The sequence below is a fragment of the Fistularia commersonii genome, chromosome 2, assembly GCF_037954325.1.
Source record: "Fistularia commersonii isolate RoL2024-O1a breed Wild chromosome 2, RoL_Fcom_v1.0, whole genome shotgun sequence".
NCBI lineage: Eukaryota > Metazoa > Chordata > Actinopteri > Syngnathiformes > Fistulariidae > Fistularia > Fistularia commersonii.
Genome location: NC_141285.1, coordinates 14,939,160 through 14,954,982, shown reverse-complemented (window position 1 = coordinate 14,954,982; position 15,823 = coordinate 14,939,160). Strand labels below are relative to the sequence as shown.

The 15,823-nt window shown below is 38.2% G+C and overlaps 2 protein-coding genes across 3 annotated transcripts; one reads left to right on the top strand and one right to left on the bottom strand.

The window, feature by feature from the left end:
- Nucleotides 1-5,185: 5,185 nt before the first annotated feature.
- Nucleotides 5,186-10,351, bottom strand: cutc (cutC copper transporter homolog (E. coli)). The gene is made up of 9 exons (XM_086169683.1): nt 10,146-10,351; nt 9,863-9,941; nt 9,581-9,640; nt 8,181-8,390; nt 7,260-7,295; nt 6,093-6,226; nt 5,911-5,938; nt 5,722-5,827; nt 5,186-5,584 (listed from the first exon to the last, which is right to left on the bottom strand). Exons 2-9 carry the CDS (start codon nt 9,930-9,932, stop codon nt 5,473-5,475), a joined length of 756 nt encoding a protein of 251 aa, XP_086025809.1. The 5' UTR covers nt 9,933-9,941; nt 10,146-10,351; the 3' UTR covers nt 5,186-5,472.
- Nucleotides 10,352-10,915: 564 nt separating this feature from the next.
- Nucleotides 10,916-15,818, top strand: cox15 (cytochrome c oxidase assembly factor COX15). Of its 2 annotated transcripts, none has more exons than XM_086169634.1 (9): nt 10,916-11,124; nt 11,812-11,999; nt 12,083-12,205; nt 12,531-12,717; nt 12,821-12,988; nt 13,111-13,192; nt 13,552-13,706; nt 13,850-13,963; nt 14,066-15,818. In XM_086169634.1, exons 1-9 carry the CDS (start codon nt 11,050-11,052, stop codon nt 14,195-14,197), a joined length of 1,224 nt encoding a protein of 407 aa, XP_086025760.1. In that variant the 5' UTR covers nt 10,916-11,049; the 3' UTR covers nt 14,198-15,818. The 2 variants fall into 2 exon arrangements, with proteins under 2 accessions (XP_086025760.1, XP_086025755.1); XM_086169629.1 differs by having other exon boundaries at nt 11,809-11,999.
- The last annotated feature ends 5 nt before the right edge of the window (nt 15,819-15,823 follow it).

The window sequence follows — 15,823 nt, the reverse complement described above, 5'->3', positions numbered from 1 at the left end:
TGACATACAAATGTGACTGTATTCTACAGAATCAAGGTCCGTAAGGGAAAAAAAACAGGGTAACATCTTCAAAAAAATCTCTTCTTTTAGGAGAAGAGTAAAGACTCATTAGACCTGTTGTTTCCACATTTCATCTGCATGCCTTCACTCTCGCTTTAAACTGAGGCCCACTTAGAGTGAGAGTCATACTGAATTAATTTGAGGGAGCCATGGAATTAAATTTGACTGCTGGGCTGAAGCCAGTAAAATACTTCTCAAGTTTTAAATGTACTATGTTTGTCCAACTAACTGCCAACCTGAGAACATTTTGGAAGGGGCAACTGTTTTCTCTAATCTGTATCTGTATCTGTATCCAGAAGGTAAAACTCCATGATGAAAGACTCAACAGGACAATACACAAACTCACAATTTATCTTCCTTTTGCTCTAAAACAGTCGTGTGAATTAACCGAAGTTATGGGATGGAAAGTCATCAGTCTTTATGCAGGTCTCTACAAATATAAATAAATACAATGAAAACAAAAAACACTGCTCATTTCAACACGTGTGTATATTTCAGAAAGGAAGTAAAATAAAACTTAAGATTGAAATAGAGATTTTTAACATCATTAACATTGGTGGGGGGCCCAAGAAAGCATGCTAAAATAAATTCATAAATACATCCTGCATACATGAAAGAATATATGTGAGAGGTCTCTGACTTTAAAGAGATAATGATGACTGCTAAGGTTAATCATTACATATTAGATAACACTCCCGGCAAACTGGCTGACTCATTGTGTTTGTTTGTGCATGTGTAATCGTGTGTCTGCAGAACCCCAAGGACAGCCGTGACATGTGAGATAAAAATATGTAATTAAAGACTAACTGTCTGTAGATAAGTGAAGTGGTAAGTAGTTGCGCTCTTGAATAATTATTAATATCTAAATCTCATAGATCCAATCTGGCCAACCTTATTGCTTATGAAACCGTAATGAACCAACAATTAATTTGATAGGGGGAAGCTGTATGGAGTCTGGGACCCTATATTTTAAAAGAATATTTAATGTTTGAAGTGAGAGGATATTCCTTTTAATTCTGTTCAACATACACAAAAAATGCCTCTGTTGGACAAAAGTAACTCTGCTGGACATAGACTACACATTTTATTGTTCAATTATCAAATTGCTTCATATTTCGATATCTCAAACTACATTTTTATCTATCTAACTATCGAATTGTATCTCTTTTGTCCATGATTCACATAAAAGTGACAAATCCTTTTAGGAACATTTCAGCAGTGATATGAAAAAGCCCACAAGAGTAGAACATGGTAAAGAAGAATGACTTGATAGAAACAACTGTAAAAAAATAAGTCATAAGCTAGCCTTGTCATACATAGCTATAGAATGCAGTGTGGAATGTGACATATATGACAGTTATGATTCTACATCTTTGGTTATGAGTTTTATTTCCTTTTGGACTTGTTAAGAGATATAACTTTGAATGTATGAAAAATGAATGATAGAAAAAAGAAATACAATTATTCATGATTAAAGTCACATTCTCATTCAATGTTGTTTGTTAAATATGAAATTGTCGAAGTGACAATTTACCTCATGATAGGTTAAATACAAATGAAATTCATAAAATAAAAAAAGTAAAATGGTAGTAATTTATGATACTGATTCTATATCTGCATTTCCATTTTCTAAATGTCTTAGTTCACTACGAGATTAAGGATTGGAATTATCCAAGTACAGTACATATACTTGAATGTACCAAAAAAGGGTGTAGTCCTCCCTTGATTCTTAATTGTCATTCATGATGAAAATGGTCTCCAGCTGATGACTATAAGTAAAAAAATAATGCTATCTAGTATGACCCATCCTTATAGATTTTTTCATTAAATTACAGTGTTTTGAAATTTCAATGCAGCCTCAGGGTGGCACTGGCCGGTGTCTCCCCAAGCGAGCCTTAGGGGGGAAACGAAGCGGTGTCTCCCTAAGCCGGTCACAAGCCCAGATAAATGCTTAGGGAGACACCGCCTCGTTTCCCCCCTAAGGCTCGCTTGGGGAGACACCGGCCAGTGCCTCCCTAAGCCGGTCACAAGCCCAGATAAATGCAGAGTGTTGCATCAGGAAGGGCATCCAGCATAAAACTTTTGCCATAACCACACATGCGAATCAACCATACTAACCAGATCATACCAGATCGGTCAAGGCCCGGGTTAACGACGACCGCCATTGGTACTGATGACCTAAAGAGAATCAATGGAAACTGGGCTACTGCAGGTCAAAGAAGGAGAGGAGGAAAGCATGTTTGGAAGCAGAGACAGAAGTGGAAATACAAGAGTCTGAGACTGAGAGTAGGGACTTTGAATATTGGGACAATGACAGGAAAAGGTAGAGTTGGTCGACATGATGCAGTGAAGGAAAGTGGATATCCTGTGTGTCCAGGAGAACAGGTGGAAAGGTAGTAAGGCTAGAAGCTTAGGAGCAGGCTTTAAATTGTACAGTCATGGTACTGACAAGAAGAGAAATGGTTTATCTTGAAGCAGGAGTTTGTTAGGAACGTTCTGGAGGTGAAAAGAATGTCAGATAGACTTATGAGTCTGAAACTGGAAATTGAAGGTGTGATGCTCAATGTTGTTAGTGGCGATGCCCTGGAGGTGGGATGTGAGTTTGAGGAGAAGGGGATGTTCTGGAATGAGCTAGATGAAGTGATGCAGAATATCCCCAGAGATGAGATAGTGATAATTTGTGCAAACTTCAATTGGCATGTTGGTGCAGGCAATCAAGGGGATGAAGAAGTGACGGGCAGATTTGGTATAGAGGATAGGAATGCAGAGGGACAGATGCTGGTAGACTATGCCTAAAGGACAGAAATGGCTGGAGTGAACACTTTTTTCCAGAGAAGACAGGAACATAGGGTAACTTAGAGGAGCTGTGGTAGGAGCACGCAGGTAGACTACATGTTGTATAATGAGGTAACCTGAAAGAGAACAGTGACTGGAAAGTAGTTGTAGGTGAGAGCGTAGCCAGACAGCATAGGATGGTGCTTTGTGGGATGACTCTGGTGACGTGAGATCAAGGGGACAAAGGCAGAGCAGAGGACAAAGTGGTGGAAGCTGAAAAGGGAGGAGGGTTGTATGGTTTTCAGGGAGGAGTTTAGAAAGGCTCTGGGTGATCGGGGAGAGCTTCTAGGTGATTGGACAACAACAGCAACTGTTATGAGGGAGACAGGTAGGAGAGAAATTGGTGTGTCATCTGGAAGGAAAGTAGATAAGGAGACTTGGTGATGGAATGAGGAAGTGCAGGAGTACATACAGAGAAAGCAGTTAGCAAAGAAGAAGTAGGATACTAAGAGGACTGAAGTGAACAGACAGGAGTACAGGGAGATACAACATGGGGGAAAGATAGAAGTAGCAAAGGTAAAACAAAGGATGTACGATGACCTGCATGCTTGGTTGGACACTAAGGAGGGAGAGAATGATTTATACAGGTTGGCAAAAGAGAGAGATAATGATGGAAAGGTTGTACAACAGGTCTGGGTCATTAAGGATAGAGAGGGAAATGTATTGACAGATGCTAGAAGAGTGATGGGAAGATGGATAGAGTACTTCGAAGAGCTGATGAATGTGGAAAATCAAAGAGAGGCAAGGGTAGGAGAGGTGACCACAAAGTAGCAGAGATTAGTAAAAGTGAAGTGAGGAAGACATTGAAGACGATGGAGAGTGGAAAGGCAGTTTGTCCTGATATACCTGTAGGTATACCTGATGATATACCTGATGTTATACCTGATGATATACCTGATATACCCGATATACCCGATGATATACCTGTAGGAGTGGAAGATTCTAGAAGAGGCATCAGTAGAGTTTCCCACACAATTAGTAAACAGGATCTTAGAGAGTGAGAAGATGCCTGAAGAATGGAGACGAAGTGTGATGGTGCCCATTGTTAAGAATAAGGGGGATGTGCAGAATTGAGGCAACTATCGAGGGATAAAGTTGATGAGCCATTCAATGAAGTTATGGGAAAGAGTAGTGGAAAAAAGCTGACAGAAGAAGAAGAGTTTTAAAAGAGTTTTTAAATTTTATTTCAATTTCAAACTTTTTCATTTTTATCTTCTGTGTACAGGTTCATTAAAAATGTCAATAGTCCCTCAATCATGTTTTCCTCAACAAATCATTTTTTCCACGTCCATGTGGTACTCATTGGCAAACAGACATGTTTGATTTTGGTGATAAGAGACATTCTACATAGATATGATGAAATATCATTCAAATGTTAAAGTGTACCAACTCTAATTCTTCTTCAACATTATACCTTTAGCTACAGCTATAACTTTCTTATGTCTGAGAGCTAGGTTTTAGTTCAGCATCTTCAGTGAACTCGATGATAAGTAGTTGGGCAACAAATGTACTGTGTATAAACGATTTAAATATTTTTGATAGTAAGGTTTTATGCATTTTAACTCTGTCCTATTGGTTCTCAGTGTATCTCAGGGGCTTAGTGCTCAGCGGGAATTGCCTTGCAGTACTTCTTGTGATTGTCTGCCACCAAGATGAAATTATTTGCATCTGGTAAGCATGCAGGAACCTGTGCCCCAGCAGGAGAAGGGCTCACACTTAATACCTCACTTCTCATGAGAGCTTGACAGTGGCACACAGAGCAAATTGTGAAGAGAAGTGTTAGCTAATTAAATGATTTTTTTTTTTTTTGAGGCAGAAGGGAAGTCCCTGTTACAACTGGTCCTTCATAATATTCATCATTCGGGTCTTGTGCTTGGTGAAATTGCCTTGTTTCATTACTTGGGATTGTATGATACCAAGCTGAAATTATCTGTATCTGGAAAGCATGCAGGAACCTGTACCCCAGCAGGAAAGGGTCTCATACTCAATGCTTCACTTCTTATGAGAGCTAGACAGTGAAAATTAAAATACATTTTTGAGGCAGCTGGAAGCTTTATATTTTTAAGACACAGCCTGAGTTTTATTGATATCACCTAAATGTATTTAATAAAAGCTCAAGAAATGTGAAAATTGATTTTTTTTAATGTAAAAATAAACTAGAATACAACTTTACTTGATCCTCGTGGCTTAATTGGCAGTGTTGCTGACTTATTAAATTGACATAACTATATGGCATCTAAATATAAAACCTTCTAGATTCACAACACAACAATTTTTGTTTTACAGTTATTTTATTTTAAGAAAACAATTTCCAATGTAAGAATTTGATCACACTATTTTTTTAAGGCATAAAAAAATGTACAACTATTCATGAGAATCACTAATCTCTTATTGTATTGCATGATGTATCAATCAACTGAGTTTTCAAATAGATTGCAGCACAAGGCTAAAAGAAACCATTTAATTAGTACTTGAAAAGACAATGCAAAGAATGACCCTTACCGAAGGTCTGAAAATATCAACTTATCACTCTTGAGGTATCAGTTTTCCTTTCTGTCAAGATTGTCCAGTTTCCATTCACAAGGTATTTCTGGCAATGGCATTAAATGTGCGGACTTTGCTCGTGTCTGCTACCTTCAGGCTGTACTCAGCTGCTGAGAAAGATGCTCCCATTGTCACAAAGCTGTTCCTGCAAATGGAGATAGTTTCACAGAATACAATTAATTTTTTTTTAATAAATGCTGTGATATTTATATGCAATATAGAACACACACACTCTTGCACATGTACACACTATAAAATAACTGAAGATGAACTGAGGGTCACCTGAATTTCATGGCAGAATCCTTACTTGACCGGGCAGAACAATGGAACTCTTGAGCCCCTGATCCCTCTAAAATTCTTTGCAGATTCCTCTCTGTGATCCCTCCTCCTATTTTGAAAAGGAAAAATTACACCAAACAATGCATATATTATATTCAGTAAATAGAGGATGTAAGAATTAAAGGTACTTACCTGGCATGATGATAATTCTACCTTTAGCCTTGTGTGGCAGAAAAAATGAAAATCAAGGTGTGAGAAAGGCAGACAATCAGAGACAAAAGCAAACTTGAACTCAACAAAGAATTTAAAAATAGATTTTTTTAATATTTATATTGTTATGCAATTAAAATAGTGGACGTTGAATTCATACCTACCTGATCAATAAGCCGTTTAATGACAGGGAGCCCCTCAAGTGCAGAGCTATCACAACCACTTGTCAAGATGTGCTGGAAACCCAATGATACCAAAGTCTCCAGGGCAACCGCTGCATCCCGAACCATGTCAAAAGCTGTCAATACAATGTTACTAAAATTACCAGAAATCTCAGTAAGAGCAATGGGAAACACGCAGGATCATTATTAGTTTAGCAAAGGTAACCTCAGTAAAATCTAACACCTACAACTTATGCCAATTTCTCTTAAATCATCTGACCTCAAAGGTCCACTGTAATGCAAGACTTATTTTTTATTGTTCTCATATTTAAAATTTGGATATAATTCTTCGAACATAAAAGAATGGAAAAAAACAACCCAGCTGATTTGTTTAGGACAATCTCAAAACACATGCTAGTTGATGATCTGACAAATTTTGCTCCCCAGTTGATGGCAACAACGAATCCATTTACAGAATCCAACACACCGACTTTGTAACCTTTATCCAACATCTACTTCTTGTTCAATGACTTACCTCAACAGTATCAGATTTGTAAATGTTGAGCTGCTAAAAAAGCACAATTTAACTACTCAGTAGCAGCATAGACCTGCACGAGTCATCACAGCCTGGATTAATCTTAGTTTTGACATTAACATCTCGGCTGTAGTGGATGAAATTTTTTTCATTGCGCTAAATGCTTGTTCAAGTCATACTAACTGTGTATTTTCACCGCAATCTAGCAGTTAATGGTAGCCTAAGCTCAGCCGCAGCCTCCACTATGTGCCAATGTGGTCAGTCAATTTTTTAATCCTTATCTGTCTTGTTCTAGGCACTGTGTCTATGGTTTGGTTTTGGATTTCAAATACTCCTTTTTGTGTTTTGTAGAAAGAACGGACAACACACTCAGTTACTTGATAGTTGACTGGTTATTTGTCTGCTTCCTTTTGCTTAGCTTGTTGGTATTGTGTACTTGTAGTTACAAAACAAATAGTCATGTTACTCAAACCCATTTCCTGTGAAAGGAAAATTTTAGACGTAAATCATTATGTTAGCCTTGGATACACCTAGATCCTAGATGACTATAAACCCAACACAGAATTTGAAAAAATAAATAAAAAAAAAACCAGATATCTGAGTAGGTGTGACTCAAAGATGAGATGAAACGTTACCTCGGTGAAAGGTCACTGGCAAAGGACGAGCAGCAGCTAGCAAGAAGAAAAGTTTGACAGGTTAGCAAAGGTTTGCAAAGTTTTAAAAAAATGAACATACCTCATGAAAACATGGTAAAACCATTAGTTTGTTTTTTCATCATATGCTGTACATTCCAGATATATAATTTCATAATTATCAAAACCTTTTTCTTAACCTTGAGAGATTTGCAACATACTTTAATATTTAACAGTTTCCTCACAATTAAAAAAGAGACCAACAAACTGACTGCTTCATTTTATTCTGGAATCCTTCAAAATAGTTGTACAAGACCCTTGTATGATACACATATACCGTACATAATACATTTCAACAAAACAAATAAAGCTTTTACCAATTGTCCAGAAATGTCTACTGAAACTGAATTGAGTGAAACAGTAAACTGATGAATAAAAATCACATTTTGCAATGGTTGTATAAACATGCAAAACTACAAAAAGTTAATTATTAAAGAGTAGAGAGCAGTTGCTACAGTTGTTTCTCATTCTCACATGAGCAGTTTTAGTGGTTTCTGAGGTGTGTAAATGACTTGTTTTAGTGATTGAATATTGGACTTACATTCACCAAAGGTCCTAAAAATTAAATTGTATGGAAGGAAAATGGTTATTAACTGGTTGCTGAGAAATCCACTCATGATCTCTGAATAAGAATTAAATCAACCAAGGCAGTTTAAGTTGTGTTTAAACTTAGCAGAGTCTTCAGTATTATTGTAAACCATGTATCTTGATAAAGTGAGGTTTGTTTTGTCTTTCTGGAAGTGTTCATTATCTGTAACCTCACAACTAAGGTTGCTGTCGACTGTTCTGTGATCCCTTGAGAGTTTGGAGTGACTTAGTAAAAGACACTGATGAATCTGATCATGTAACAGGCACATACACTACCCAGTAACTCCAAGCAGAGTTCAGAATCCACTTGTCCATCCTCTTTCAAGGCTCCCAGCACTACTCCATCAGCCCCTGAGCTCTTCATCACTTCTATATCTTTCTTCATCACTTCAACTTCTTGCTCCGAGTACAAAAAGTCCCCACTGCGAGGTCGCACCATCACATAGACCGGAATTTTGACATACTGTTTCACCACTTGCAGCAGGCCTGGATAGAAGAAATATAGAAGATGTGTGACAATATGAATTGTAATATCACATACTCTGACAGGTGACAGACTAAAAAATGTCAGGTTGGTCTTGTTAAGTAGGGAAATCTATATAACACTGACATGACACAACTGAATATACTAACAATAATTCCATATAAACTCTGTCATCTTTCTCTAATTGGCGAACAAATCTTCACTGATCTATAACTGCATCCAAAATCTAGACAGGCAGTTTCGCTGATAACCGGATTGTTACATTGGCCAGATGGAGTAACAAAAATATTAGGAATATGTCAATATTTGACCATGTAAAATCCCACCAATCGCCTCAGGAAAAGTTCAGTATGCAAAGTTGTAGTCTGAGGGTATGACAGTCAAAGTAATCATTCATATTTTGTGTTTACTTTACAAACTGAACCAGGTTATACATGTAGGTTTATTAAAATGATGTAAAAAATGTTAAGATTCTTTCCAAAAGAAATGTAGAAGTACTTCAGTCTAAAAATAGTTACTCCATAGAATGAGTTTGAGATGTGCTGTCAGTTTACCAAAGAGTTATCAGGTGGTTTCTGATAACAGCAGCAACAATTCACATCTACATATATCCATATCAACATATATGATATTCTTGTTTATTCACTTTTAAATAGAGGCCCTTTTTAAGACATCAAAACATGATAGATTTTGGAGCAGATTAAAATATTTTCTTACATTTTAACAGAAATCTGACTTGAAAGGTCACTGTTCCTTTAGACCGCATGGAAACTCATTTTGGTATGGACCAGGAGGGGGCAATGGCCCCATGTGTTTTCAATACTTGAGTATAACATTATTTTTATCCATAGACGAACAAGCTGCATTAAGATTATACAGAACTGACACATATCACCAACACATTAACATTTCTAAAACTATTCTGAATGAATGATTACACAATAATTATTAGCCCATCTTTGAAAGAACACCTATATCAGGTCCACTGATGGGATTTTAAGGATCATCAATATAATGTTTATGTTTGAAAATTCAGATGTGTATGTTTGTACACAAGCATTATGATCTCATGATTCTTTTTTCCAGTGAAGTGCGTTGAATTTCCAGTTTGTTTGTTATGTTTTTTTAAAATAAAAAATAATTAAAAAAGAAAAAAAAAATAAACAAATGAAAGGGAAATATCTGTGCTCACCCACACTGGGGGTGAGCCCTCCCTCCAGGAGACTAGAACACAGCTCAAGCCGACCTGCACCTAACAGAAGATGGAAATCTCAAACACACTTTAAGACATGACACACCACAGATTGTCAAATGAGCAGTTGCACGGACAGGTACAACAGTTTAAAACAGCTGCTAGGAGTCGGGGCGAAGGTATTTCTGAAAGAATTGGGGAGTGAATCCACCTTGTCCAAGCAGGTCATGGTGAAGTTAGCAGCAACACAACATTGTTGATGAATGTTCACACATGACAAACCTCCTCGCTCCGCATTGACCGCAGACTCCACGGAGTCCACACACACCTCCATCAAAAAGCCCTCAGTCATACCAAAAGTCTACGGAACAGAGATTTACGGTAAATTTGTGAGTATGAATAATTCACTAGTCACCCGGTGTTAAGTTGTGCTACAGCTGCCTGTCAAATCCAACTCCTTTCAATTCATAAAAACTGCCGAGGTGCACTTATTAAATCTGTTCAATTGGTGTTTCCAAACGCTAACGAGAGGCTTCCTGATTGTTGAATGTTTAACACGACGTACTGCGGGTGGACGGAGAGCAGGTTGAGACCGACTTTTGTGCTGCTGACACACAGTGACCGCCCAAGCGGCATACGCCGACACAAAAAACGTGGAGAACGCGTAGAATTGTCGCTTCTATCAAAAATAATTATTCATTCACGATTTTATCAGGATAACCAATTACTTTTATACATCTTTGTTTGAGGTCTGTCAGAGAAGAATAAATCTCATTTATGTCGTGTTCGTGTTTTCTTATCGCTTTGGTGTGACGTCAGAGGTCAGAGTTGAAACTTCATCATGGGTGTTTGGAGGCGGAGTTGTAAAATTTAGTTTCATAACTTTTGAATAACACCTTTGAGATAATTAGATAATTCAATTGACGACTGGACATGCCCCTCAATGAGGATTTATTATTACAACCCGAGTGTACTTCGCCAACAACAAAATTGCTATTATTTTGTTTGTTTGTATGTTTAGAATAGAACTATACCAGCTCCATTTACCCCAGCCGTTGACACACACTGTTTAACACATGACACAATGAACGTGGCTGTGAACCAACAGCTAAACTGGGAATCACACTCAAAATGCTATGTTGGATGAAGAGTCAGGTGAGAAGCTGCCAAGATATCCAAGATATATTTGTTTGATCAGTAGGGTCCACCCTGGACCGGCAGCCAGTCAATAGTCATTATATACTTCACTCATTGATATGCTTTGGGAGATAATATTGCCCTTGACATTCTTCACCAGCAGGGGGCAGCAGTGCTGTTACTGAGCGCCGGATATGAACGGTGACAAGAAGAAGAAGGTAGTGTTTGGTAACTGGATGGATTCGCGTTAGGAAAGCAGTATTTTCATCACCAACGTTATTTACACCGGCAAGAAAGGATCGGCGTATATTTCCAGCAATTCGAACGCAATCATGTTACTGTCGTCGATAAGGACATCGTTTTTATGTGGGTGCAGAAGAGGTGCAAATGAATTTCAACACAGAAGTGTGAGTATAAATTTAATTGCCAATGTATCCCGGAAGCGTGGGTGAAAAGGTCGAACCAGACATTACAGCGTAGTGCTCATTATGTTGACAAAAATAAACTCGTTGCAATTTATCGAAACACTCCTGTAGCACAACTAATGTCAAAAGACATTTGAAAGCAGTCATCTGACCTTACGTCCGTGTCTCTTTGTAACTGATGGAGTCCACTTGTGTAACGCCAAAGCTCCCTTTGTTCATTGTATCTTGCTTTAAAGCACATAAAACAGAATAATTAGAATCAAAACTGTATGTTGGAGGCTGCTATCCTCTTTTGTTAAGGTTTTATTTTCTAGTTCCAGACAGTCCTGGTAGTGCGTGGATTCAAAGCTGAAAGTGAAGAAATAGTTTCGAATCGTCGATTCCTTCGGTCACTGTTTCATTTTTAACGGTGAAGTATTTTGGATTATTTTATGGTCAGATTAGCACTTACACAACACTGGCTCTATACCAGACTCTGAACACAGTTGATTATCTTTCATAACTTCAACAAGTAGTGCTTATTCTTGTGCTTGTCAAACACTGTAAAACTAACGGTGCACAAATTGCTTCCTCATTCTTCAACCAGAGATGACTCCCCGATGACACAGATTTCAAGTTGTTTCATTCTCTCAATTTTAGTTTTGCTTCTCTCTTTTACTTCTTTAGCAGCAGACGCCACAACTTCGACAATGGCTTGTTCGGAGGAACCAGAGTACAATCACAGCTGAGGCAGGAGCTCCTTTCACCCCAAGAGCAGCTACAGTCCCTAATGCGGCCACAAATCGCACTGTCGGTCGATGGTTAGTTGGCTGCAGCGGGCTTGTTGTAGGGGCTGTGGTTTTGGGGGGAGTCACAAGGTAAATTACTTATAAGTGCTTTGTATATATTCCATTGTAAGTTCTGCTTCTAGAGGTGATGACATTTTTTTTTTCTCAAATAGACTAACAGAATCCGGTCTTTCCATGGTTGACTGGCATCTGGTGAGAGAGATGAAACCCCCCCAGTCAGATGCAGAGTGGGAGGCTGAGTTTTCCAAGTACCAACAGTTCCCAGAATTTAAGATGTGAGATGACTTTTCTTTGTTCCTTGACAGGACCACTTATTCATACCACACAGAAAGTGCAGTGATAGAACCATAAAACACACCAAAATAGGTTTTGAATTTATACACTAACAATACAGTGCAACAACACTGTGAAATGACATCATTCGACATAAAAATGTGTTCATTTAATCAAATTGGCACACTGGCACAACAGCATCTGAAAATCAGGAGAGGGTAGAGTAATGCCAACACCCCCACGTTGTGTTGTCAGCAAATCAGTTTTTTGTTGGTTTTTTTTTATTCTTAAAGTTGAATTGATTTAGTGGTGTCTCTGTTTTTCCAGACTGAACCATGATATGACCTTACCAGAGTTTAAGTTTATCTTCTACATGGAGTGGGGCCACCGTATGTGGGGCAGGCTGGTTGGGCTGGCATACATTCTGCCAACTGTTTACTTTTGGAAGAAAGGATACTTTACGCGATCAATGAAGGGAAGAGTGCTGGGGCTTTGTGGATTTGTCTTCTTCCAGGTTAGACACAAACAATTGATTGACAATGCCGTCTGCAGAATTGAAACATTTTTCAAAGTGAAAGTAAAAGTATAGTACTGCATTTTTTTGTCATCTTTTTCAGGGCCTCTTGGGTTGGTACATGGTAAAAAGTGGTCTGGAGGAGAAGCCAGAGTCCCACGACATTCCTCGAGTCAGCCAGTATCGTCTGAGTGCACATCTTGGGTCTGCCTTACTCCTCTACTGTGCCAGTCTCTGGACAGGACTCACTCTGATGTTTCCTGCTCACAAGGTACTGCCAAGAAGGCTATAGCCATTTGAAACCCATACTTCATGTAAAATAAAATAGTTGTTACCGTGGTCTATATTTGTTCATTTATTCATGACTTTTCTTGGCACATCATCCTTTTTCAGTTGGCAGAGACCAAACGTCTCCTGCAGCTCAGGAGGTTTGCCAAAGGCACAGGTGGACTGGTGTTCCTCACTGCTCTTTCAGGTAGTATTATGTATTCTGTCAGCATTAGTTGAAAAATATAAGCATGTTGAATCCGTTCCTTTATTTAGCTAAATACAGATATTTATACTTTTTTAGCATCTTGCAGCTTTAGGAGGCATATATTTCTCTTTGTGTGCTGATCATCCAAAATTAAAATGAATCCTAGAGTAGGTATTTTTCATTCTAATTCCAGAGTGGGTAGTTTTCCTGTTGCTACACTGCAGAACATTTTTCAGTTGGAGGGGGACATAAAGAAATTGTTCCTGGTCATGTAACTGCTGAAATGAAGATAGATAAAAACATTTTCACTTGGACAGAAATATAAATACATTGTCATCAATTGTTACTGTTTGTTGCAGGTGCATTTGTTGCTGGTTTGGACGCTGGGCTGGTGTATAACTCTTTTCCCAAGATGGGAGAACGATGGATCCCTGATGATCTGCTGGCCTTTTCTCCAACACTCAAGAACTTCTTTGAAAATCCCACAACTGTACAGTTTGACCACAGAATTTTAGTATGTCACATTTTCAAACATATTCCCATTGGGAACAATTCATTTTCTCGATTAAAAAACTTGATTTATCTACCACCTCATCAAATTCTGTAGGGGGTCTAAGTACTTTGTTAATGATTTATCTTTTCTTCCTTTTTCTGTAGGGAATATCCTCTTTAGCTGCTATTACAGGTTTATATCTGTTTTCACGAAGGATGATCCTCCCCAGAAGGGCTAAGATTGCCATCAGCCTCCTAACAGCAATGGCCTATGGACAGGTAGGGAATACTGTATATTTTAGTGTCTAGACTTTTGTAAACTCAGAGAGGTTGTTTTGCTATTCCATGTTACTCAAAATCCTGTGGGCTTCTATTTCCTAGGTTGCGCTTGGAATCAGCACACTCCTACTCTACGTGCCTACTCCACTGGCAGCAACTCACCAGTCTGGCTCAGTGGCACTTCTCTCACTGGCTATATGGGTCCTGGCAGAGCTGCGTAAGGTGCCTAAGTAAATGGCGGCTCCCGCATGGACACTTAAAATTCCTACTAGCCACACCTCAAGTATCTCAGTCAGCAGTGTTCATAAAAGAACACATTTAAAGGAAAGATTGCAACTGCACCTTTTATGTGAATGCTCTTAACAGCTGTCCAGTTGGTGCTTCTATACTCCAGCATTTAATTTCTCCCTGCTGTTTCGAGATTACGGAGCAGTGAAGTGTCGGCCTGCTGAGAAGCGTCTCAAATTGCTGGCAATTGGTTGTTGGCCGGAAGTCAGCATATTCAACCCTTTTATTTGAGATTATCAAACTGTCATAATGTGATCAGAAATGAAAGATCTTTTTGACAAAATTTGGGGGAAATGGGTAATATTAATAATCAGATGACCTACTTTAGTGCCCATTTTATTTCCGTCATGGTTTGGACTTATCTCTGATCATCAACCTGCTCTTACAGACATTGTGTATGGTTGAAATGCTGCCGCTAATATTTGGGAAGGCTACTCAGCTAGCCTCTTGTAGCTTGCAGGGTGTTTGGACCAACACAAAGGACATTGTTTAGGATCAGACTATAAAGCTTGTAGGAAAAATAAAAGAGATTCTGCTTTTTTACAATAGTGAGTCAAAATAATGAAAAGTGGCTTTTGTTGAGAATTTGGGTGTCTAAGCCAAGAGTTTTATCACAGAGAAGAGCTGTTGTATGATTTCTTTGACTTTAGATATAAGAATACACCAAGACAGCCACTGAGAATATGGGAAAAAAAAACATTTCTAAAAATACATCTGTCTCAAGATGTTAATGCAACAAGTTTTTTTGTGTCTTATGCAAAGCAAAACAAGTCAAAAGCTAGAAATGGAGCAAATCTGCATTCAAGGCTGAATTATTGTTTTGTTCATGTGTAAGTATCTTAAATTTTAACTAGTGGGGAAAGTCTCACTTGTTCCATTGGTTGATCATGCACTACCTGTTAGTTCTAAGATGTGGCTCTTGGGAAATTGTGTACAGTATATTATGTATGTGTTGGGAATTTTTGCAAACAGTAATGTGTTCCAAAGACATCCTGAAAAAACAAAATTAAAGCTCCCAAAATGCAACCTGCATTCATTTTTTGCATAGTAACTATGATTTTATTTTCTGTACAAAATATACACATTTGAATATGCAATGGAGCCAGTATAGTTAGCTATCTAGTCAGTATACAACAGGTTAGTATTTTTCATTGTTCAAGAGACAATACATGCAGGGATAGACACGTTTTACTTGTGGTCTACAATGGATCCCAAAAACTGCTGGCAAAAGACATTTAGAGCCAAACCCCCTTTTTTCCAAGGAAGAGAAGAACCAAAACCCATGAAAAATCCAGGACAGTGTAAAAAAAACAAAACAAAAAAAAACATGTTGGATGTGCATATTTTAATCTGCCTTATTGTGCTCTCAGAGGGATGTTGTAACTTGATAAATTATTGCTATCTCCATTCATACTGGTATTTCTATACACAAAAGGCTTATTTAATGACTAGCCTGCCTCCAATACTTCAATGGTCTTAGGCTTAGCAATTCAGATGTGAATAGGAACAAAAATGTAACAAAAGCAATGTGAAATAATTCATAATAAATTGTACATGTGTTTGAATAGTGTC

Excerpts from the sequence above, each read along its gene's own strand:
- cutc (XM_086169683.1), bottom strand. The coding sequence starts at position 9,932 with ATGACTGAGGGCTTTTTGATGGAGGTGTGTGTGGACTCCGTGGAGTCT. Across the intron at positions 6,227-7,259 it reads GCCAGTGACCTTTCACCGAG|CTTTTGACATGGTTCGGGAT; the intron begins GTAACGTTTCAT and ends TTGTATTGACAG. Across the intron at positions 5,828-5,910 it reads TAGAATTATCATCATGCCAG|GAGGAGGGATCACAGAGAGG; the intron begins GTAAGTACCTTT and ends TTTTCAAAATAG.
- cox15 (XM_086169629.1), top strand. The coding sequence starts at position 11,050 with ATGTTACTGTCGTCGATAAGGACATCGTTTTTATGTGGGTGCAGAAGA. Across the intron at positions 13,707-13,849 it reads AGTTTGACCACAGAATTTTA|GGAATATCCTCTTTAGCTGC; the intron begins GTATGTCACATT and ends CTTTTTCTGTAG. Across the intron at positions 13,964-14,065 it reads CAGCAATGGCCTATGGACAG|GTTGCGCTTGGAATCAGCAC; the intron begins GTAGGGAATACT and ends TCTATTTCCTAG.